This window comes from Nanorana parkeri, unplaced genomic scaffold, assembly GCF_000935625.1.
Source record: "Nanorana parkeri isolate BGI_ZX_2015 unplaced genomic scaffold, ASM93562v1 scaffold880, whole genome shotgun sequence".
In the NCBI taxonomy this organism is placed as follows: Eukaryota; Metazoa; Chordata; class Amphibia; order Anura; family Dicroglossidae; genus Nanorana; species Nanorana parkeri.
This window is the reverse complement of record NW_017307148.1, coordinates 433,144-456,420: the sequence shown is the minus strand read 5'-3', so window position 1 is coordinate 456,420 and position 23,277 is coordinate 433,144. Positions and strand designations below refer to the sequence as shown.

Below are 23,277 nucleotides of genomic sequence, written 5' to 3'. Positions count from 1 at the left end.
TAACCCCCCCCACCCCCCCAGAGCTTTCACAACCACTTCTGCCTTAGGACAACATCATCCATCACAGATCTCCTCGGATAATCAATTGTATTTATTTTTCACTGTTGAACGAATGGGGTTCACGTGTAATAATGGGGTTCTAGTCCAACCCCTCCGAAACTTAGTCGGGGTGGGACACTGCAGCGTCACACACTAGCTGTAGGACAGAGAGCGGACCAGTCACATGACCAGTGATTTTCAGTCCGCTACCCTGCAAGGATTCCCTCTCTGCAGCACTGATTTCATACAGTCAGCGGCACTCACAGCTGTTGGTTTTTGCTGTCAGCAGACTTCAGGGTTGTGGACATTTTTTTACAAAACTACTTGTCCAAGGACTAAAGCGGGGGCCCGATCTACTTGTCCCTCATGGAAATCTACTTGTCCTGATACAAAAATATAATTTCAACCAAAACCGTATTTAGCAGTGCTAAGAAGCGCTTCTCATTGGACAGCACCATCAGTGTGCTTGCAACTTGCGAGTGAAATTCAGAATACATGGCACATGTACAGATAGTACTGGTGGACGGGAAGGACCGTTTGCTGGAAGGTAAGTATAGCGGGAAGGAGAGGGGACCAGATTTGTGCAGGTGATTCCATTTTCCTAAATGACTTGGGAAAGTGAATTTGCCCTTTAGGGCTGGTGCAGACTTGGGCAATAGCGTGACGCGCGTGATCGTATGCAGTTTCATCCGCGTAGCGATCACTTAAAAAAAGGTTCATTTTTTTTAGCAACACACACTGCACGGTGTTTTCCATCGTGAGCGACAGTCTGTCACCGCTCTACACGCCCCAAACCCCCCACTCTGTCACCACTCCATGCAGCCCACCCCACTCCCCCGCTCCGCTCTCACCGTTCCACGACCACCACTCTCACTGCTCCGTTGAAAAAAAATCAGCCCTGCTACTTGCCCGCAGCAGGGCTAACATACTGAAGGAAAAAAACACTACATGTCCTGGGTGTCCGGGGATACGAATTCCACACCCCTGGACTTGGAGGTCGGTGTGATCTCTACTTTCTTTGCTGGTCCTAGAGCCATACAAGTCGCATCCCTTTGACCTATTAGAGGTCTGAGAGGGCTCACAGACCTGACGCTAGTAGAATCCATTGCACATGCCACCACTTTGTAGATAATATGGAAAGAAGAGGTTTTCTCTCTCTGGTGATTTTATAGCACACAGCCACGAGCAACAGTTCATCCTTATGGTGGGAGGTGTCATGAAAATGATCTAAGTCAATGGTTACAATAGACCCCCTGCTAATGCTTTCCAATTCTCATTAGGTATGATCGACACTCCCGGTTCTCAGGATAACAGCAGTCTTCGCTCTCTCATCGAAAAGCCTCCAATTTGTGGAAATTCCTTCACACCTTTAACCGGAGCCCTGCTGACTGGATTCCGACTTCACGCCGGCCCGGTGAGACTTCTCTATATGTACTGCTAGGCTTTTATTCATGGATATACTTGCAGCAGCCTTCACAACCCTTGTCACAATCGAATGGCTGCATACCGAAAAACCGACTTTTATTCAGCTCCCGCCATGCCGCACAGTCCCTACATACTATCCCATTAACACGTTTCACCCTGGATCAGGCCTAGTTGTAGAGATTCTACTGTGTGGCATGGCAGGAGAAATAAACAAAGCACACCAAGATTTAGGTAAGATTACACATGACTCTGGTATTTAACCACTTAAATAGCGGGTTCACGTAAATACACATCATCTGCTGGAAGTGGTTATACCAAGAACACGGGGGCTGCAGCCATGTTCTTGGTACCGTTTTAAACAGCCAGCGATTGTTTAAAGTAGAACTATGGGGTTAAGTCTTTTCCCCATAGTTCTCCTTAGGGTAACGGGAGGACACAAACTAGCATCCTCCCATCACCCTAGGCTCAGTATACCGCGAGCTGTAGCACACGGTATACTGAGACGCCGCAGCTGAAGCGGATCCCGACAATTGTGCCGGGATCCGCCCATCTACGTGACTGACAGCTGGCTCTGCCTATCTAAAGGCAGAGCCAGCTGTACCCGCCCCCTCTCCCGTCCGTTCCACCAGTCAGCGCTGGCGGATCGGAACGGGGAGGGGGGAATCCAGCCCCTCCCCGTCATGGCAGAGAGCCGTGACAGGATCGAGAGGTGAGCGAGCGCCGGTATGTGTTTTGCTCACCTCCCGATCTACTGAGCCGACCTGTGACAGTCTCATTGTCACAGGTCGGCTAGAACTATGAGGTGAGTGGAAATCACTCACCTTATAGTTCTCCTTTTTAAATACAAGCAATCCGGCGTCTGTACAGGTGCCGGATCGTCCCTTTCGGCCACCGCCTGCTTCCCGGGGTCCGCTGTCCCCCGTGTGAGCCCTGGAACGGCGTGGTGTGCCTCCCCTGATAGATCAGAGGGAGATTAGCGGGCTTCCAGCCGCTGACCTCTCCTCCGATCGCTGGACCCGGGAAGTGATGTGCATTACATCACTTTCGGTGTCTAGGCACATTCTCTGGCTCCTAGAAGAAGAAGAAGCTGGTGAAGCAGATCTCGGCTTCTTTGGTGTCCCTAGGTGACATTAAGGGTCTGAAAGACCACTGATGTCTCCATAAAGAGGACGTGTCACATATTTGCTATTATAAAGGGTGCTTGTTAGCCCCTATGTGATGGCAATAAAGTTGAGTGTAAAAAAAAATAATAAAGTCCACCGCCCCCATGTGCAAGAACGAAAATCGAGCCACGCATGTTACATATTGTTGCGAGCGTCAGAGTGAGAGCAATCATTCTAGGCCCATCAATCACTGTTAACACTTAAACTGATGAGCCGTACAAGTGTTTAAAGCGTCGCCTATAGGAAATTTTGGTTATTGTATTTTATTTTTTTTGTGGTTTCATGGTTGCACGCAATTTTAAGGCTTGACATGTGTGGTATCTATTTACCCGACGTGACCCTGTCTTTTATATTTTACCAAAAAATTGGGTGTTGTATTATATTTCTGTGCACTAAATTTCATTTTAGTGTATTTTATCCTAAAAATACTTGTTTGATAAACATTTGCGCAAATACAGTGTGACATAAAAAAAATTGCAGCTAGCATCTTTTTATTCTACAGGGCCTCTGCTTTCAGAAAATATACAATTATTTGGGGCTCTGAAGCTGTTTTTCTAGCCAGAAATTCTGATTGTATCATGTATGTGCAACTGTAAGAAATTGCTCCGGGCAGCGAGTGGTTAAATAATATCCGCTTATCCCGGAGTTCATCTTTATGCATCCCGCCATTTCATTACACTCATTTCCTGTATATTTTTTCCTTTTTAGCTTCCAGAACAATGTCGACTGATGCACATACAACCGCCAAAGAAGAAAAACAAAAAGCACAAACAGAGCAGAACACAAGAGCCAGCCCCCCCAGGTCAGTATAGAGCATGGAGCAGGTAATGCGCAGGACTGCACTAGTGACGTCACTGACCCGTTGTCTCTTTCCGTGTCACAGAAACCCCGTCAGACTCTGATCACAGGAAAAAGAAGAAGAAACAGAGGGAAGACGACCCAGAAAGAAGGCGGAAGAAGAAAGACAAAAAGAAAAAGAAGGTGAGAACAAGGCCTGAGTGTTGGAGCTGAACTCCAGGCAGTAGTCCCTCCAGTCCCCTTTGCAAGGGTTAGGTCTAGGGGGTGGAGGAATAAGCTGTATTCCGTACCCTCGCTACGGCAGGCTTCCATCATGCTGTGCCATCGGCCCCCTGAAGCTTCTCTAGGGTGCTCCCATCTGGTGGTTGCGCTCTGACCTCATCAAATACACTACAAGACCGATAATCCTTGCATTGTACGTGAGGACAGTGAGGGAACTCGTCATGGTTACAAAAATAAAAAAATGGCCCTGCAAGGGATAAAGTGCATTAAACCTACAGGTAGAGGAGTACAATGTAATACTTCCTTTACTCCTCGCTTTAGCTCCCTCCTCTTCTCTCAGGCCCTCCAAGTTGTGGTGGGCAGGAATCCTCCGCTCCTGTCACTGGCTCTTGGCCTTCCCCCAAAAGTCTGTCGATAGTTTGTCAAACTTCAACCAGCATATACTAATGGTGTTCTGTGCCGGGGGTCTTATCTCTGAAATAACTGCACATATGAAGGGGTGCAGTCTCTGTTATTATCCTTTTGTGATGATAGGAAATGCAGGACCTGCTCCTCGGCAAGCATTTTGTAATATTTCAGCCATGGCACATAGGAGCAGACACCCTGGGCTCCGCTCTTGTGCTCCTGTTTTGTTTCTTTCATGCAACGTGTGAACTAATGAGAATTATTTATTTCTTTTATAGAGCCGCCACAGTCCTGAGCACCCAGGCGCAGGAAGTTCGCAAAGTGGATTGCGCTGAGCGTTCGCCTTCATTTGTACATATTGTCTTTTTTTTATAGCGTTAGTTCTTTTTAATAAAGCTCCTACCTTTCCCACCTTTAAAGTTTTTTCTGTATGTTTTTTTTTTTTTTTTTTTTAAATTTAATTTATTCCATTTTCAATTACGTTCTAAATTTTAATGCATACATATATGTTGTTTGAAAATGTTTTAAAGAAGTATCGCCATCATTTTTTATCATTGGGGAGTCAAGCAGGGGGACCAAGTTATTGAAGCACTTGGTCACCTTCTGATCTATAGCTGCAGTGTGCAGTAAAAGGACATAGTTTGATGGTGGCTTCACCCCAGGCTGATGCCAATTTATGGGTGTTTTTATAGGGAGCTACAGCACAGCCCTGTAACCACCACCCCCGTTCCAAAGCCATGCGCTTTTAATCAAACTGGCTTTATATTAGGTATGATGAGCAATGGCACAGAGTTTGTCTCTCTATACATGGGGCTCTGTGTTGGATGGGAGTGGATCGAGGCTGGACTTGCAGTATATATGGGGCTTTGTGCTGGATGGGAGTGGATTGGGGCTGGTCTCGCAGTATACATGGGGCTCTGTGTTGGATGGGAGGGAATCGGGGCTGGACTCGCAGTATACATGGGGCTCTGTGTTGGATGGGAGTGGATCGAGGCTGGACTCGCAGTATACATGGGGCTCTGTGTTGGATCAGAGTGGATCGAGGCTGGGCTCGCAGGATACGTGGGACTTTGTTTGGATGGGAGTGGATCGAGGCTGGACTCGCAGTATACATGGGGCTCTGTGTTGGATCAGAGTGGATCGAGGCTGGACTCGCAGTATACATGGGGCTCTGTGTTGGATGGGAGTGGATCGAGGCTGGACTCGCAGTATACATGGGGCTCTGTGTTGGATCAGAGTGGATCGAGGCTGGACTCGCAGTATACGTGGGACTTTGTGTTGGATGGGAGTGGATCGGGGCTGGACTCGCAGTATACGTGGGACTTTGTGTTGGATGGGAGGGGATCGGGGCTGCACTCGCAGTATACGCGGGGCTTTGTGTTGGATGGGAGGGGATCGGGGTTAGACTCACGATTGTCTCTCTAAAGCAGGGGTCTCAAACTTGATTAACTCGGGGGGCCACTGGGCAATTTTTTTTTTCCCCATGGGGGCCGCTTGACAAATTTCATACTTTACACACAGATACACCCACATAGGAATAAGCACAATCCCCCACAACCAGAACTACAAACACTAATATACACACAATAAGGCCCCATTTACACCTGGGTGCGATTTAGGGATTCCTGCAGCAGGAATCCCTAATGTGTTTACAAGTGGCAGCTGTCACCTATTCAAGTTTAATAAGCGGGTGACAACCGCTGCATGTAAATGCCAGCACACTGCATGTAATGGTGTGTGATATAATAACATGTAGTTAGGATTCTCTGCCCCCCCCCCCACATAAGACAATATACTCCCCCCACACAAAAATAGAAGCCCCCCTCACCTGCTATGTTTTTGCAGGGAGGAAGCTGTGAAGAGGCACCACATAATTCCAGGGTGATCTAGTTGGTGATTGGTAAGGTCTGGTGTAGACCTTACCAATCCATAATTTCTCTGTTCCTTTCGGCTGGAGCTCAGAGCTCCAGCCGAAAGGAACAAGAAAGCACAGCCGGCAGCAGCTATGCAGTCTGCATCTGACAAATGCAGACCGTGTAGCTGCTCAGGCAAGTCAGGTACGTGTCGCGTACCCGACTTGTCAGCAGGCTGTGGGCCATATAGTCACGGCACACGGGTGAGACCACTGCTCTAAAGGCACCCTACATGCAGTGTACAAAAACAAGATCTCTGGTTAAGTAGATATCTGTTTGAGATGCTCATACAGAAAGTACAGTGGATGGGATGCTCTCTCAGATGGGGCTCAGTGATCCAGGATGCTCTCTCATACAGAGCTCAGCGGCCCGGGATGCTCCTACGCAGAGCTCAGCGGCCCGGGATTCTGGTTAAGTAGATATCTGTTTGAGATGCTCATACAGAAAGTACAGTGGATGGGATGCTCTCTCAGATGGGGCTCAGTGATCCAGGATGCTCTCTCAGACAGAGCTCAGCGGCCCGGGATGCTCCTACGCAGAGCTCAGCGGCCCGGGATGCTCCTACGCAGAGCTCAGCGGCCCGGGATGCTCCTACGCAGAGCTCAGCGTCCCGGGATGCTCCTACGCAGAGCTCAGCGGCCCGGGTTGCTCCTACGCAGAGCTCAGCGGCCTGGGTTGCTCTCACATAGAGCTCAGTGGCCCGGGATGCTCTCACGTAGAGCTCAGTGGCCCGGGATGCTCATAAACACAGCTCAGCGGTCCTGGATGTGCCTACACAGAGCTCAGCGGTCCTGGATGTGCCTACACAGAGCTCAGCTTTGAGAGATACTCTATCACAAAGATTGCAGTGGAATACTGCTACTAAAAAAATAAAAAAAAGATTATTTGTTATGCAACCTCATTTCATTGACATATATAAATATAAAGTACAGTAATTTATAGAAGTTTATACATAGGACCAAAGGGGCACAACTAAAAAGGAAGGAGCCGCACAAGGGTCACAGTGGCACAATTTTCAGCTCTGCTAGTTGACATAAAGACTTGTACAGATTCTACATTGACTTCAGTAAACTTAGTCACTACACATCTGTCTTTCCTCTGCTTGCTCAATAACAAATGATCAGGAGGGAGGGCAGTATTTGAAAACCCTCAGCAGTTCAGCTGCCAGACTCTGCCACAACCAACATGGCCGCAGTGCTGACAGGCAGTGACGTCATCGACCCTGCGACTAGCCGGAAGCAGCCGACGGTTCTACACGTGAGCCGTGTGCTGTACATGGTGGAGGTGAGTAGATGATCGGTGGTGGAGGAGTGAGGATTTGTATTCGATCTCATGTGGGAGGGCTCCATCGAGTTCTTTGTTGGCTATTGGGGGGGATTTTATTATTATATCAGAGTGCTGTCATTGCTCAGCCCGTGTTTTCATGTAGTCATGCCTGTCCCTGGTTTCAAGCAATGGTGGCAGGCTGTTCTAAAATGCAAAAACATTTCCCCATTCCTTTGTATTTTCTGCCTTACTGTCCACCCATAATAAAAATCAGTAATTAGGTATTTGTATGAATTCTATACAAGCTGCTAGAAATATATATTTGTCTTTTTTCCCTTATTTGTCTTTATAGTGGATCTCCAAACTATACTAAACTAAAGTTTTTATTACTGTCTCTGCCTCTACTGAATAAATCGAAGTGTGGGAGCACCATATGTAAACAGTGGTAAGACAAAGGGGTGTAGCATTCAGTAAACTATTTGTAGCACTTTTCTGGTGGTGTGGCCCCTTTAAATATGTCTGAATTCTATAATAATAGAAAGAATAGTATGCCAGTTTTGTTAAGAATTCCGTCACCTGCGACAGATTCAGGTCGTTCTTAATTGTGACACTTTCACCATGTGTGGCTATGACTGTGATAGGTACAAAAATAATTACTTTCAGTTCGTAGAAAAGGAAATTGAAGGTAATTAAGACTAATTGTAACCTGGCATAGAGCAACAGACCAGTTTTCAGTGTGCTGCTGCGGGACATGTTTGCTATGCTCTTTACTATATAGCGGCAGAGCAGCTCTGCGCAGAAAATTGGTTGCTAGGATGCAGTCAGATGCTGGCGTCCTACCACTCAATGATTTAGAGAGTAGAAGATAGTCATAAATCATAGTGTTCATTTATTAATATATAGTGTCACATATAACAGAATGCCAACGTATGTAGTCCTGATGAAGGGACTCTGCGTGGCCCTGAAATGTTGGCATTCTGATATATGTGACGCTATATATCAAATGAATACTACGATTTGAAACTATATCTTTGGAGTGCTGGTGATTTTCTATTCTTTGAAGCTTGAACACAAACACAGCGCGATCCATGTGTTCACTACAAGCACTACATCTCTTACTAGTTGCAGATGCTGAATGGACTGCAGGGGAAACATCTGTATACTACCGCTCAAAGAGACATCCCCAGCCCCATTCAGCTGCTGGCCAGGAGATTCCACAGCTGACATTTGAATGTAAACAAAGGGAAGGGGATGCTGGCCATTTTTGATAAATGATGTAATCACATTCCCCCCCCCCCCTTGTTTACATTCCACGGTCAGCTGGAGAATCACCTGGCTGGCAGCAGAGTGGGGCAGGGGATGCTTTATTGGATGCTAGGATGTTGTCTGCTGCATAGCTGGCAGCTTCCTAGCAACCAATGATGCTGTGCAGCTCGGGGACTAAAAACATGGGCTGGGGGGGGCGGTGGTAGAGGTTGATTTGTGGGGGTAATTCCATTCTCTCACAGTTTCTGGGAAAGCGGGATTACCCTTTAAGTAAACTAACAGTAAATCATATCAATCTCATGTTGGATTAATTTGTGCGGATTCTGGTGCCTCTTTGTGTCTAATTCATGTACATGTTTCTGACATGTACAGGAATCTGCCACACTCACTGGCATTTGTCGCATGTTGGCGAGAAACTCGTTCTATATTGCAGGGCTTGTCTTCAGATTGTTTACTATTATCACTTCTACACTTAAAGCCACAAAGACCTTTCATCAGTGAGGACAGACCCGCTCTCCCAACTTACTGAGATGAGAAAATGAAAAAATTATACCACCGACTATGCAGGCACTGGGCACAATTCTGCCATGCATGAACAGGGATATCTGCCATTGCTAATTTTTAAAGGTGAACTCTGGCAACAGAAGCTTTCATTGAAATGTATTCCTGGGTAGCCACTTTATACAGTCGTGGCCAAAAATATTTGCACCCCTGTATTTCTGTCAGATAATGCACCGCTTCGCGCAGAAAATTGTTGCAATTACAAATGTTTTGGCATTCTCATGTCTATTTATTTTCTTTGTATTGGTATGAAAAAAAAAAATTGGAGAAAAAAAAAGCCAAATCTGACAAATTCCACACAAAACTCCAAAAATGGACTGGACAAAATGATTGGCACCTTCTCCAAATTGCAAGAAATAATTGCATTCCAAGTTTTTGTGGAAAAGCATGGACAATCTCAAGGTTACAAGTCCATCTCCAGAGATCCTAATGTTCCTGTGTCCACTGTGCGCAACATTGTCAAGAAGTTTACAGCCCACGGCACTGTAGCTAATCTCCCTGGACGAAAGAGAACAACTGATCAAAGATTGCAACGAAGGATTGTTCGAATGGTGGATAAAGACGCTCCATCAACTTCCAGGCTCATTCAAGCTGACCTTCAGGCACAGGATACAACTGTGTCAGCTCGCACTATATGTCGTCATCTGAATGAAAAGGGACGCTATGGTAGGAGATCCATGAGGACCCCCCTGCTGACACAGAAACATAAAAAAGCCAGATTGGAGTTTGCCAAAACTTACCTGAGGAACCCAAAATCCTTTTGAGAGAATGTGCTGTGGACAGATGAAACAAAATGACAGCTTTTTGGTGCAGCCCATCATTCTACTGTTCTCAGAAAAACAAATGAGGCCTTTAAAGAAAAAAATACAGTCTGTACAGTTACACATGGTGGAGGTTCACTGATGTTTCGGGGTTGCTTTGCTGCTTCAGGCACTGGATGTCTTGACTGTGTGCATGGCATTATGAAATCTGAAGACTACCAAAGAATTCTGGGGTGGAATGTAGGGCCCAGTGTCAGAAAGTTGGGTCTCTGTCAGAGGTCATGGGTCTTACAGCAGGACAATGACCCAAAACACACGTCAAGATGTACCCAGAAATGGTTTCAGACAAAGCGCTGGAGAGTACTGGACTGACCAGCAATGAGTCCAGATCTGAATCTCATAGAGCGCCTGTGGAGAGATCTCAAAACAGCAGTTGGGAAAAGGAACCCTTCCAATCTGAGAGACCTGGAGCAGTTGGCGAAAGAAGAGTGGTCCAAAATTCCTGTAGAGAGGTGTAAGAAACTCATTGATGGTTACAGGAACTGATTGATTTCAGTTATTTTTTCCAAGGGATGTGCTACCAAATATTTATGGAGGGTGCCAATAATTTTGTCCAGTCCGTTTTTGGAGTTTTGTGTGGAATGTGTCAGATTTGGCTTTCTTTTTTTCTCCAGTTTTTTTTGTCATTCCAATAATAAAAAAAAGAAATAAACATGAGAATGCTGAAACATTTGTATTTGCAGCAATGTGGTGTATTATCTGACAGAAATGCAGGGGTGCCAATATTCTGGGCCATGACTGTATAAATCCACTTTATGTGCACTAAATGCCTTTGCAGAGGCAATTATTACCTTGTTATAGAACCAGTTACATCATCACTGTGCTGTACATAGCCGGAGCAGAGCTGGAGGGACCTGGCAAACCAACCCACTACCGGATGGGGCGGAGACAAGACCAGTCACCCTACAAGAGAAGCATTGACCGGTCTTTATTACAGTTTCATACTGGAATGCTGCACAGATCTGGAGGAAACACACAAAGCAAACCAAGATCTACATACTTGACCTACTTGAGCACAGCAGCTGGCTGTATTTCTTCTTAATTGTAGGTATTGCGCGGATTATTTGTTGTTAGTTGTGACTCTTATGCAGGAGATCAGCGATATAACAATAAATGTAATAAAATAGAGATGCGTATTTGATGTCCTGACTTCTGACATGCACATAGGTCAGTGAGCAGTGAAGGAAGGATGAAGATGACAGCCTCAGAATATGCATGTAAAGTCAGTCACAGCAGCTAACATATTTTGACAGGGTCCTTTTTCAGGATTACTCATGGACCGCAGACTGATTTTATTTTTCTAAGCTACACCATTTTTCTCCTCTAGGCACTGACCAAATAAAGAAGATCATAACAGACTTCCATCTCCAACAATGGGTAAAAAAGGGAAAGTAGGAAAAAGCCGAAAGGATAAATTCTATCATCTGGCTAAAGAGACAGGTAAGCGGCACCACACATTGTTTAAACGTTTTTTTGGTATCGAGTACCAGTACCAATATTTTGCTTTCAATACTGGTGCTTCCGCTGGCATTGAGCTGGCTTCCTGGGCAATCAGAAAGCCGGGCAGAGGGTAATGACATGCAGCCTGGCTTCCTGCTGGCCCAGGAAGCCTGTTCCCATGTTGTTTGGCCGGCTCCATTGTGATTGGCAGGGAAACCCGCTTCCCAGCCAATCAGCATTATGCCGGCTTTCCGGCCCATCAGGAAGCTGGGAGGCGGGTCATTACTTGATTACTTCCTGATTGCCCGGGAAGCCGGCTTGATGTTCCCCTACGACACTGCCAGTCAGAGGAAATCTTCCTGTGACCGGAAGTTTCAGTGTCGGACATATGTATCGGAGCATTTGGGCGATTACGAGAATGGTTAAAACTCCTATCCGGTAATTTTTTTTTGTGTGTCCTACTGGGGAGATTTCCTTTCATTTCCTGTCCCTTGGATGCAACAGGAAATGAGAAGAGATCTCCCCAAAGTGAGGATAATTCCCTTTTTAGATATTTGTCAGTGATACGTGTGTCCCCATTGGATGTCTTTCCCTCTACTCTCGTTCTTCTGACAACTCTACCAACTTGGATTTCCCATCAATTGTCTCGGTGACTGGTTCCCAAGACAAAGAAGTCAGATCTTGCCACTGGGGACAGTAAAAACTTAACGGAGGGCCTAACCTAGCTTTTCTCCACCTTTTACCCCAGGAACCCTTGAAATAATTTTGGGGTCTAGGGGAACCTTTTCCAAAAACATTAGTGGTTAGTGGGCAGAATGTGCTTTATGTTGGTGGTCAATGGGAAGAATGCTCTATACCAGTGGTGGCGAACCTTGGCACTCCAGCTGTGCCAAAACTACAAATCCCAAGATGCATCTGCCTCTGGGACTTATGTCTGTGGCTGTCAGAGCCTTGCAATGCCTCATGGGACTTGTAGTTCCAAAACAGCTGGAGTGCCAAGGTTCGCCATCACTGCTCTATACATTGATGGTCAGTGCTGGGAAGAATGCCACTTACATTGGTGGTCAGTGAGAAGAATGCTCCTTACATTGGTGGTCAGTGAGAAGAATGTTCCTTACGTTGGTGGTTAATGGGAAGAATTCTCCACACATTGGTGGTCATTGGGAAAAATGCTCTGTACATTGGTGGTCATTGGGAAAAATGCTCTGTACATTGGTGGTCAGTGGGGGGAAAAAAGGCTTTTTACATTGATGGTCAGTGAGAACAATGCACCTTACATTGATGGTGAATGGTAAGAATGCTCTCTACATTGGTGGTTGGTGGGAAGAATGCTCTTTTATATTCATGGTCAGTGGAAAGAATGTCCCTTACGTTGATGGTCAGCGGGAAGAATGCTCAGTGAAGTGTTCCAGGGCCGAACCTGGGGGGGGTATGTGCCATGGGTGCTGCTTTAGAAGGGGTGCCACTGGGTGTGTGGATAGAGAACTTCTCCCTTGGGGAGGGGGGGGTGGGGGAGCAACTCTGAGCCTTTGCCCTGGGTGACGGAATATCTAGCTAGCTAGCTTCCCCACTGGGTGGCAGATCCAACCAGAGGGTGACATCTGCAGTAAGAATTCTTGGTGTATGTAATACGTGTTGGCTATGGCGTGGATGTGAGAGGAGGGCTGATTTTGCAATAATATATATATATTTGCTTTATTCTTTAGCTTTAGCAGTCATCTCAGCCCATCTGAGGGTTTCTTTAAATATTATACTTAATCATTTTTTTTTAGGGTATCGTTCCCGTTCGGCCTTTAAACTCATTCAGCTGAACAGAAAGTTTCAGTTCTTGCAGCGAGCTCGAGCACTTGTCGACCTTTGTGCTGCTCCAGGAGGATGGTAAGTGAAATTGTTATGCGTCCGGATGGAGGGAGGCAGATTGGGTGGTCGCATACTTCATGTTGTTTAAAGCCTACTTGTACCGTCCAGAAAATGAACAGTGCAATTCAAGATTCTGAAAGCGCCAACAATTTAGGCAGTGATTTATATAATTGTACATTCACATCAGTCCCTGCCCTTAAGAAGCTTACAGTCTAAGTCCAAAATCCAGTCTAAGGTCCCTACACATACACACATGGGCCAATTCAGACAGGAGCCTACCAGTATGTCTTTGGAGTGTGTAAGGAAACTGCAGTACCCAGAGTAACCCCAGACAAGCATAGGGAGCACATGCAAAATCCATTTGGTTAGTGTCCCGGCCAGGATTGAAATTGGGGACTGTGTGCAAGTCTTGCTACATTGGTTCAACACATTCTAATGGCAGAGAAACAAACTGGTTTTTACCTTTTACTCTGAATATATCACTCTTTCCAGACTTGTTGGGGGGTTATAGTTTAAAGCCTAATCATGTGCTGGGTATCCTTCCCCCGCAGCATCCTTTTAATGTGATCTGTCCTTGACTGTGATTACCTGTGAGTAGGGACAGATGATCACCCCGACTTGCATCCAGGTCATTGCTCCATGTGCGATTATGTCCGAAGACTGGTAGATAGTTCCGGATGGTTGTAGCTGCTCTCACCCTGTCATTGCTTTGCACAGGCTCAGCTGCAGCAACTATCCATATCCAGCTGCAGGAATATGCCGGTTTCTTGCCGCAGCTGGACTATTTCGACATGTGAATGAGGCCTAAGTGACAGCGGGGGACAGGTTTCTCAGTCAAGCATCAGGACTCACTACTGTCATTGATAATATGCAGGCATTGTCCCACACACAGCTTCAGGCATTGGAAGCTTCACAGGTAGCAGCCAGACACCTTGCCTCTCAGGCATCAAAAGTACACGTGGGCATCAAAAGGTGGTGCACACAGGGGGTTGGCATCAAAGGGTGGTGCACACAGTGGGTTGGCATCAAAGAGTGGTGCACACAGGGGGTTGGCATCAAAGGGTGGTGCACACAGTGGGTTGGCATCAAAGAGTGGTGCACACAGGGGGTTGGCATCAAAGGGTGGTGCACACAGGTGGTTGAAACAGGTGATATATCGGCATTTTTACCTCCCTCTTACCTACAAATTAACATGCAGCCGCTCTGATCCATACACATGGCCATGATTCTTTGCTTTGTAGTGCGTCATAATTTAATCCGGCATGTCACAATTGGAATTGGTTCCACTTGCCAAACATGCAAATTGAAATCAATGGGACCGCGCTGCAACCACGGGTTGTCTCATTTGGTTGCTGCTCAGTATTTCAATGTAAAATCCCCCTTGGGATTAGAATAAAAAAACAAGCCTTCAGGAGGCAGAAGTATCGCCTCCTGAACACCTGCAAAACTACCACTCAACCGCTGGGGCAGTAAATAGGGATGAGCTCAGGTTCAGAATGGATTTGGTCTGAACTTGAAGGAACCTTCTTCTGCTGCCACCCAATCAGCTGGGGAATTCCTCACTCAGAACTGCATATAAGCAAATGGACCGGGTGCTGGGATGTTATTGACCTTTAATGGTCACATGTCTATAGTTGGTCAATGCCGATGATCTTACATGGTCACATGGCTATATTTTGGTCATTGACTTTGACCTTTCATGGTCACATGGCTATAATTGGCCAATGAAGTTGATCTTACATGGCCACATATTTGGTCAATGAAATAGGGCCATGTGGCCATAGAAGGTCATTGATGTCAGGACAAGAATCCTGCCCCTTTGTTCAGGTACAGCTGCCGAGCATGGACCCTTCCGGGTTTGGAGAACCTCATTCTTAAGGATGAAGTCCGATGCTTGTGGGAACAGGGCCTATGACAAATATAGTTTGTAATTCTTTCTCTTTATATTTTAGGCTCCAGGTTGCTTCAAAGTTTATGCCGGTATCCAGTCTTATCATAGGTAAGTAAAACAACTGTGTTCTTTAACTTCTTAAAGTGTAATATATACCCAACATTTTTTATTTAGTTTGGGATGGAGTAAGGAAGGGTTAAAACCCCTGTCAATTTATTTAATGTCATTGTTTGGGGGATTTTCCTTCACTTCCTGTCCTGTACGGGGAATTCCCCTCTTAGGTGTCTACAGAACCTGTGTCCCTATTGGAAGACAGTAGTCAGCAGTGTATATAGGGGGATGAATTACCCCAGCAGGGACAGAGACAGCAATACCTATACTATTCAAAAGTAGTGTACATACACATTCAAGGGACCACATCAATATAGAAATATAGGAACTACTGTATTTTTGCTGACTTGTTCAGTTCATCTTTACAGCACATTTTCTACATCCTCCCCCCTCCAATGCATTACAGTGTTCCCTGCACTTTGCAGACTGCTGCTTTTAAGGTGATTTGTCTCCAGTCCATACCTGTAGGTATGTCTAAAAAGAAAACAAAAACCTAGGGGGGCATATCCCCCCACCCCCACATTAGCAGTTTGTCCCCAGTGGGAGCTTTGGCTTGTTCAGGCAGGTCAATCTCTCTTCCCCGAGCTCAGCCGGTGCTACAGAGGGAGACAAAGCGCACCTCACATGCACATTGTTTGAACTAGCCATAGTGGCCGCTGGGGGCACACTACTAATATTTTCATCACCTTGTTTCATAGTTGGAATGGCATACTTCCCCTGGTTTGAGCCAAACAAGTCTACTGTAACTATGGCAACGGTATCTTTGATCAGTCCACAGTTCATTCTTTTACAAGGCTTAGTCTTTGCTTTAACCGCTTAATGACCGGCGTGTTAAAACTATGGGGTAAGTGTTTTTCCCCATAGTTCTAAGGGTCACGAGAGGACATAAACTAGCGCCCTGCCGTGACCCAAAGCTCAGTATATCGCGAGCTACAGTTCGCGGTATACTGATACCAGTATACTGATACATTACTGTCGAGATCCACCCAGCTGCGTGATTGACAGCGGTACTTTGACTGACATTTATTCCGTCATGCAACGCTGTCCCGAAATTAATGTGATATCATTTTTGGGGACAGATAGAGCTTTCTTTTGGTGGTATTTAATCACCACTGCGGTCTTTATTTTTTTACTATATAAAGAAAAAAGTACCAAAAAGTTTGAAAAAAAAAACAACTTTGCTACCTTATGTTATAAAACAATTATTATTAGGGTAAAATATAAAAGGTGGGGTCACGTCGGGTAAATAGACACCAAACATGTCAAGCCTTAAAATTGTGTGCGCCCGCGAAACCACAGAAAACTACCGTACCCTGTATTTGGCCATCGGCGACGCTTTAAAAGCTTTTACTAATCAGTGTAGTGTTATCAGCAGAGAGTAAATGTGACCCAGGAGAGGGTGAGATCTGAGACACACAGGACAAGGGTGAGAGAAGGTCTACAGAAAGGTGGCCATACACCTTACAACCATTGCACGACTTTCGTTGTGCGATGGTTGTAAGGTGATTAAAATTTCGTACGACCTGCCCATCATGGACAGGCAGATCGTACTTGCGATCATCGCAAGTCCTCCCCGCTGAGGGGAGGGCTTGCAGATGATTGCAATGGTGAGCGGGCAGTGTGCGCTTGCGCACCTCGGGCCATGTGACTTTCGTCTTGCGATCGCGCTACCAGCCCGCCGAAAATCGTACGACTGTACATTAAATGCGGTCACATGCAGCCCATACACCTTACGATTATCGTACGATCGCAGGATCACCCGCGATTATCATGCGATAATCGTCAGGTGTATGGGCAGCTGAACACAGCACCTGCAGGAGATTCTTCATAAAGGTGCCCATACACTTTACAACCCTCGCAAGACTTTTGTCTTGCGAGGGTTGTAAAGTAATTCAAAAATGTACGATCTGCCCATCTTGGCTGCAATGCTGAAGGGCGATCTGTACGATCTGCCCATCATGACTGCAATGCTGCGTGCGCACACCGGCCCATTCGGCAGTTGTCTCTCGATCATGTTAAAAACCAGCCGAAAATCATACGATTCTCGGCTGGTTTTCCAACATGCCCGAACTACAAAAGTCGTGCGACCGTACATTAGAAGCGGTCGCACGCCTTCCATACACTGCACGATTGCGGGATTTCCCGCGATTCTCATACGAGAATCGTGCAGTGTATGGGCACCTTAACACACAGCTGTGAGGAGATGTCCTGATACTCCTCTCTGCTCTCACCTCAGAGCTGAGTGTGTGCTCCTTCATGGGGAGGGGTGAGCAGAGAGGAATCAGCTGATTGCAGTTTACTGATAAGTAACCCAACCCCCTGAGAGACTATGTGGAGGGAATTTTGAATTTCTAGGTCTCTAGCCTGTGAAAGAGTCTATTAAAAAATAAAGTATGAATAACAGCCCTGTGACTCCTGACACACATATACATCCCCCCTGCACCTCTACATTACCACAAATCACTTACAAAGGTGGAAATGCCCTTTAACTTTATTGCTGAGAAGCCCCATATGTGATAGCAAATATACAGTGACGGGTCCTCTTTATCAGGGCTCTTTTAGACTCCTAATGTCATCTAAGGACCCCTAAAGAAGCTGATGAAGCACAGATCTGTTTCACTAGCTTCTCTCTGGCTACAGAAGCCGGAGAAATGACGGCTAAAGGCGTAAGTGATGATCACTTCCACATTCAGAGACCGAAGGAGAGATCAGCAGGAGATTGTGTGCTGAACTCCCTCCTATCTCCGTTCACAGAGCCGCCGTGCCGGACCTGCGCCAGCACGGGGCACAGCGGAGCCTGGGATAGGTGGAGGGGGGCACACACATGCCGTCTGTCTAAATTACAGCCGTTTTCCCACTTGTGCGTGCGCGGAACGGGAATCCAAATGTAATTTAAACGCGCACCTGCATTCATGAAGGTTCATTGATGAACCGTCCAGCCATATAGTTACAGCGGCCAGATGGAAAGTGGTTAATGTTCAATGGCAAACTGTAGTCTTGCTCTGATTTTTCTTTTTTGGCAGCAAAGACTTTTGCCTGGGGCACTTCCCATGCAGGTTCAATTGGTGCAATCTCTTTCTGATTGTAGGTGCATGTATTTTGACACCAACTGCAGCTCCCGCTTTGAAATTTTGGGGTCCATGGAGATTTCTTTTAGGCCCCGTTCCCACTGCGCGATATGCAAATTGCGCGTTTGTCGCGCGATTTGCATATTGCGCGACATCGCGAGATTTGCCGCGCGATGTCGCGTTCAAGCTTGCATTGAGCAAGCTTGAATCGCGGCTAAATCCGCTCCAAAAAGGGTCCTGCTGTAGCGACCCGCGACAGCAGGACCCTTTGCCCCATTGGATTGCATTGGAGCGCGATATCGCACGGTAATTTGCCGCGATATCGCGGGAATTACCGCGCGATAAATCGCTCAATGTGAACGGGGTCTTAGTGTTGGATGGTCATCTCAACTCCCAAGCGTGTGCTTTTTCACATGACTGTACTTAGCCTTCTTGCCTTTCAGCACCCAGAGCTAAAAGAAATACCCAGTTCTTTCATGTATGAAGGGGCATATGACTTACTCCATGTGACAGCACTTGGCCAATCGTTACTATGACATGGAGAGTCCATAGCCCTGTGTAGGAATCCCATAACTCGTAGCTTACCCAGAGGTATCCTATTAAGGTGGCCATATATTGTACAATTTTCCGTTTCTGGCACGAACCCTTGTTCGATTACCTAAATTCCCCATCAAGCAGAGTCAAATGTTGATTTTAGAAATTCATGGGATTTGACACCCATCATACCATAACAATAAACTTAAATAATAAAGTAAAACACAACAACGATTGTGGAATAACTATGTTTAACCTTTTATTACCAAACAGAACCACTGTTAACAATTAATAGACCACCATGCTTAGTCATCAAGACTCAAGCAGCAATAACTTACACCAACCAAATTACTGTTTACCAACCACTGTCCACCCACAAAGTGGGCGACATTACCCCATAAAGATTGACCGTGACAAGGGAAAGTGCAGCAAAGGGGAGGGTGGGCGGGAAGCAGGTGAAAAGATCCAAAAGGAATTGTGAAGATAATCAAGAGGCGAGTCCAGCTGGCAGTTCTGAGGTAAATGTTGACACTGTCCAGTGACAGGAGTGACTATAGAGGGGAAAGGTTACTCTCATTGGTCAGCTGTTTTCCCACCAAAAGTCTGTCAACAGTCCTGTTCTCTGACTGAAGGTCTGTCCAGCAGCTGAGGTAAATCTTCCTAGCGACAGCATGCAGCTTGTAACCTGAAAGACAAAGCAGAAAGAACCAGCAAAGCAGTCCCAGAGAGACATGTACATGACAGTCACGCCACACCTATATTTGAATATAAATAGTTTTAAAAACATGGGTGATAGGGGCGACAATCCCATGGGGCCACTTCTCTTATTTTCCTTCCGTGGCCCTAACATTAGCCATACTAAAGACCAATTTTTGACAGACAGAAATAATTTCCTTTTGCGCGTGTGCTGCGTTCTTGCAGAGATTTTTGATGAACGAATACTGCACTGATTCATCAATTTTTGTTTGTCAGAATAAAATCATTCCAACCTGACCGGACGAAAAATTTTGATAATATCAAAAATTTAAATCGGTGATGTACGATCAACTGTTCAATCCTCTACTTGAAACAGCGTGTGTGTGCGATTTCCGAATGGAAATCGATCAGTGTATAGGCACCTTAACTCTCAGCAGCTGAACAGGTCGGCGTGGTAAATAAAGGAAGGGACGTGTAAACTGATTATGTATACCTATTCATATGGGTTCATTTTTTTCTTTTTCTTTCCTTAAGGAGTTGATCTTGTGCCTATTAAACCCATTCCCAGTGTTGTGATTCTTCAGGAAGACATCACTAGCGAGTCCTGCCGACAGGTAAGTGAACTGGGACAGCATGACAAGCCCCCATCCAGGCCTCAGTCATCCCATCTTCATCAGTTCAATTTGTCCACACTGAACCTCTGCAATGAAGTGATCAACAGTATATGTCAACAGGGAAAGCAGCAGTTACTTCAAGCATTCAATCTCAAGTACTAATGGCCTCTCCAGTAGTGTGACAGCATTAGTAAAGAATAGGTTGTTTTTTATGATGAAACCTTTTGAAGGTGGACCTTTACCCCCTTTCTGCATACTGATGGGAAATAATATTATAGTAACAGAAAAAAATCAAATATATTTTCTGTGACTTAACTGGGGTTCCCACTTCCTGGTTTTCTTAAGCACTGGTGACATAGCCATGGCCTCACGTATGTCCTCCAGGAAGACAACATCACCAGTGCCTTCCAAGTCCTTACTGTGAGATCTTGGTTGGGGAAAAAAGAGACTTCCCCCGAGATGTAGGGCAAATGTTTTTGTCGATGCTTGCGATGTTGTATGACAACCCCATGCGTCGCTGCACCAAATCGGTCAAGCAAAGCAAACGACGCATGGGGTTTCTCAGCTGCCATTGGGATGTGCGGGATCCCTTGTGTGTTCCTATGCCTTTTAAGGAGGCCGGGCTTCCTCCTGACAAACCTGCACCCAATTTGAAATCTTCTGCCCCCATGTGCTCCAAGATGGAGACTCTCATAGTTTAGAGTTAGGACCGCACTATAAGAGGTGCCTTGGCGCGGCAGTGCGGCTTTCACATCCTCTGCAGAAGACGTGTATCCAAACCTCCTGTTATTATCCTTAGTGGTGAGACAAGTTGTTTTACATGCTGGTTTGTGAGTGTGCCATGTGTGAGGCCCTGTCTACAGGCACTGGTGATATAGTGGAGCGGGGGCGAGAGAGTCCTTTTTTTATCCCAGCACGTGTGAGACGAGGCGCATTATATGGCATGGGCATTGGGCTTCTTCCTTCTCTGTTGGCCCACCGATCATGTCTCATACCTAATCGTGTGCATGTGCCTTAATGGACTTTTTAAAAATAAATGGCGGCAGGAGTTTCTGAGACAGTGCCAAGACTGGAGAGGAGGCAGGTAAGTACTACTAACGTTATTAGTTTTAGGTAGTAGAATGTATTGAGGTTTTGTCATTAATTTTTTTAATTAAAAATACAATTTTAAATATTAAATTAAAAATATCCTGAATGTATTTTTTTTTATAATAAGCAGAGAAATGTACAAGTGCAAAGAAAATTCAGTTTTAGTTTGTTCAAATCTGAACTCCAGGCACAAAAATAATTTAAATACATCTCTCAATAGCCACAAAGGCTATAATTCCACTTTGTGTGCTCTGAATGAATTTACAAACCCAGGAATTACCCTGCAGTCTCCACCCACTACAGGTTGGCTGCCGAAAACTACAGGGGGCGGAGACAAGACCAGTCACCCTGCACAAGAATAAAGAGCAGCAGTGACCAGTCTTTATAACAGGAGGGGACGGAGACAAGACCAGTCACCCTGCTCAGAAAGAAAGAGCAGCAGTGACCAGTGTTTATTACAGGAGGGGACAGAGACAAGACCAGTCATCCTGCACAAGGAGAGAGAGCAGCAGTCACCAGTCTTTATTTCAGGAGGGGGTGGAGACGAGACCAGTCAACCTGCACAAGGAGAGAGAGCATCAGTGACTGGTTTTTATTACTGGAGGGGGTGGAGACAAGACCAGTTTCCCTGCACAAGAAGAAAGAGCAGCAGTGATCGGTCTTTATTACAGGAGGGAGCGGAGACCAGACCAGTCACCCTGCACAGGGAGAGAGCAGCAGTGACTGGTTTTTATTACAGGAGGGGGTGGGGACAAGACCAGTTTCCCTGCGCAAGGAGAGGGAGCAGCAGTGAGCGGTCTTTATTACTAGAAGTTCCTCTATTACTGGAATTCTGTACAGATCTGGAAGAAATACACAAAGCACCCCAAGATTTAAGTAAGAATACACATGACTTGTATTTAGACAATATTTGCTTATTTTGGAGTTCAGCTTTAACACGTATAATGTTTTATACTATTGTATAATAATAATTTTAACTACTCCAAATATTTTCTTTGTTATTTTCATCTGTTTATCCCGAGTGTCATTTATCCTGAATTTGACGGCTTGCATTGTCTGCTTACTTCTCATTCTCTCTACACCTATGTTCCCTGCAACTGTCATATGGCTGGTGTAGCATCTAGGATATAACGATGCTTCCTGATTTTATCTGGTATGAAAGGGTGTAAATTGCGGCTATAATAAGTTTAAATGTTCTTATTGTCTTCCTTTTAAAGTTAATAAAGAAGCAACTTCAGACATGGAAAGCTGATGTGGTATTAAATGACGGCGCACCGAATGTGGGAGCAAACTGGATCCATGACGCATTCTCACAAGGTTTGTCTCCATTTGTGTTGGCTTGTAGAATATTCACACAGGTAAAGAGCAGGTGAGCAAGGGACAAGTAGTCACCAGTATGGCCTGTAATCTCTCTGAAGATCTTTTCCTACTTACTGAATTGTCCTGCCTTCTGCAATGTTTCTCTGTGTGGAGGCGGCCATCTTGGTAGAGGCAGGACTTTGCTTTCTCATGTCAGAGCCAGGGAGAACCGTGAGAAGCACGATAATGACATGACTCCAAATCTCCTGAGATTAGCTGTCAGCTGCCTTGGATGATCTCACACTGCAGATATACAGCTATGAGGCTGTATGCACAGGAGTGTCTAAGGGCCCTCGCATACCAGGAAATGTCCTGCTATTGTTTCAGGAGGAATTCAAGACAAAAGATAGATTTAGAAATGTTTCCTATAACATAGCAAATCTTGACTTTATGTATACAGGTCCACTTTCACAAAATTCATGGCTGATAATGGCTCAGAAATCCTCCCTTTCATAGGTCTAGTACAGCTTCTCTCTACCAGGGTGCCGCCTGGCTTCCTTAGGGGTGCATTCAAACTTTGAAACAGCGTCTTGCATTTCAGTGGTGAATCAGGCAGACTGCATGCACAGTGGAAAAACGCATGGGGCTAATCCAAGGTGGGCAGGAAACATTCTGAAGGGCACAGAGGTTTGCCTCTGTCCAGACCTGCTCCACCTCTTGCCCTCTGCCATGCTGCAGCAGCTGGGTTCTAATATGTAGGGGGAAATGAGGAGTATTTTGATGTGAAGGCGGGGGG

The 23,277-nt window shown here is 45.8% G+C and overlaps 2 protein-coding genes across 2 annotated transcripts in view; both read left to right on the top strand.

Annotated features, from left to right (window-relative positions):
• MED19 (mediator complex subunit 19) overlaps positions 1-4,465 on the top strand; it is a 6,603-nt gene extending 2,138 nt beyond the window's left edge. The window contains exons 3-6 of the mRNA XM_018565728.1: positions 1,320-1,453; positions 3,336-3,429; positions 3,511-3,608; positions 4,331-4,465. Coding sequence (XP_018421230.1) covers positions 1,320-1,453; positions 3,336-3,429; positions 3,511-3,608; positions 4,331-4,387 — 383 coding nt within the window. The 3' untranslated portion in view covers positions 4,388-4,465. The remainder of the gene's footprint in view (positions 1-1,319; positions 1,454-3,335; positions 3,430-3,510; positions 3,609-4,330) is intronic.
• Positions 4,466-7,206: 2,741 nt separating this feature from the next.
• The window catches only part of FTSJ3 (FtsJ homolog 3), a 42,414-nt gene continuing 26,343 nt past the window's right edge, over positions 7,207-23,277 (top strand). The window contains exons 1-6 of the mRNA XM_018565718.1: positions 7,207-7,249; positions 11,207-11,319; positions 13,092-13,197; positions 15,132-15,178; positions 20,014-20,093; positions 22,400-22,499. Coding sequence (XP_018421220.1) covers positions 11,253-11,319; positions 13,092-13,197; positions 15,132-15,178; positions 20,014-20,093; positions 22,400-22,499 — 400 coding nt within the window. The 5' untranslated portion in view covers positions 7,207-7,249; positions 11,207-11,252. The remainder of the gene's footprint in view (positions 7,250-11,206; positions 11,320-13,091; positions 13,198-15,131; positions 15,179-20,013; positions 20,094-22,399; positions 22,500-23,277) is intronic.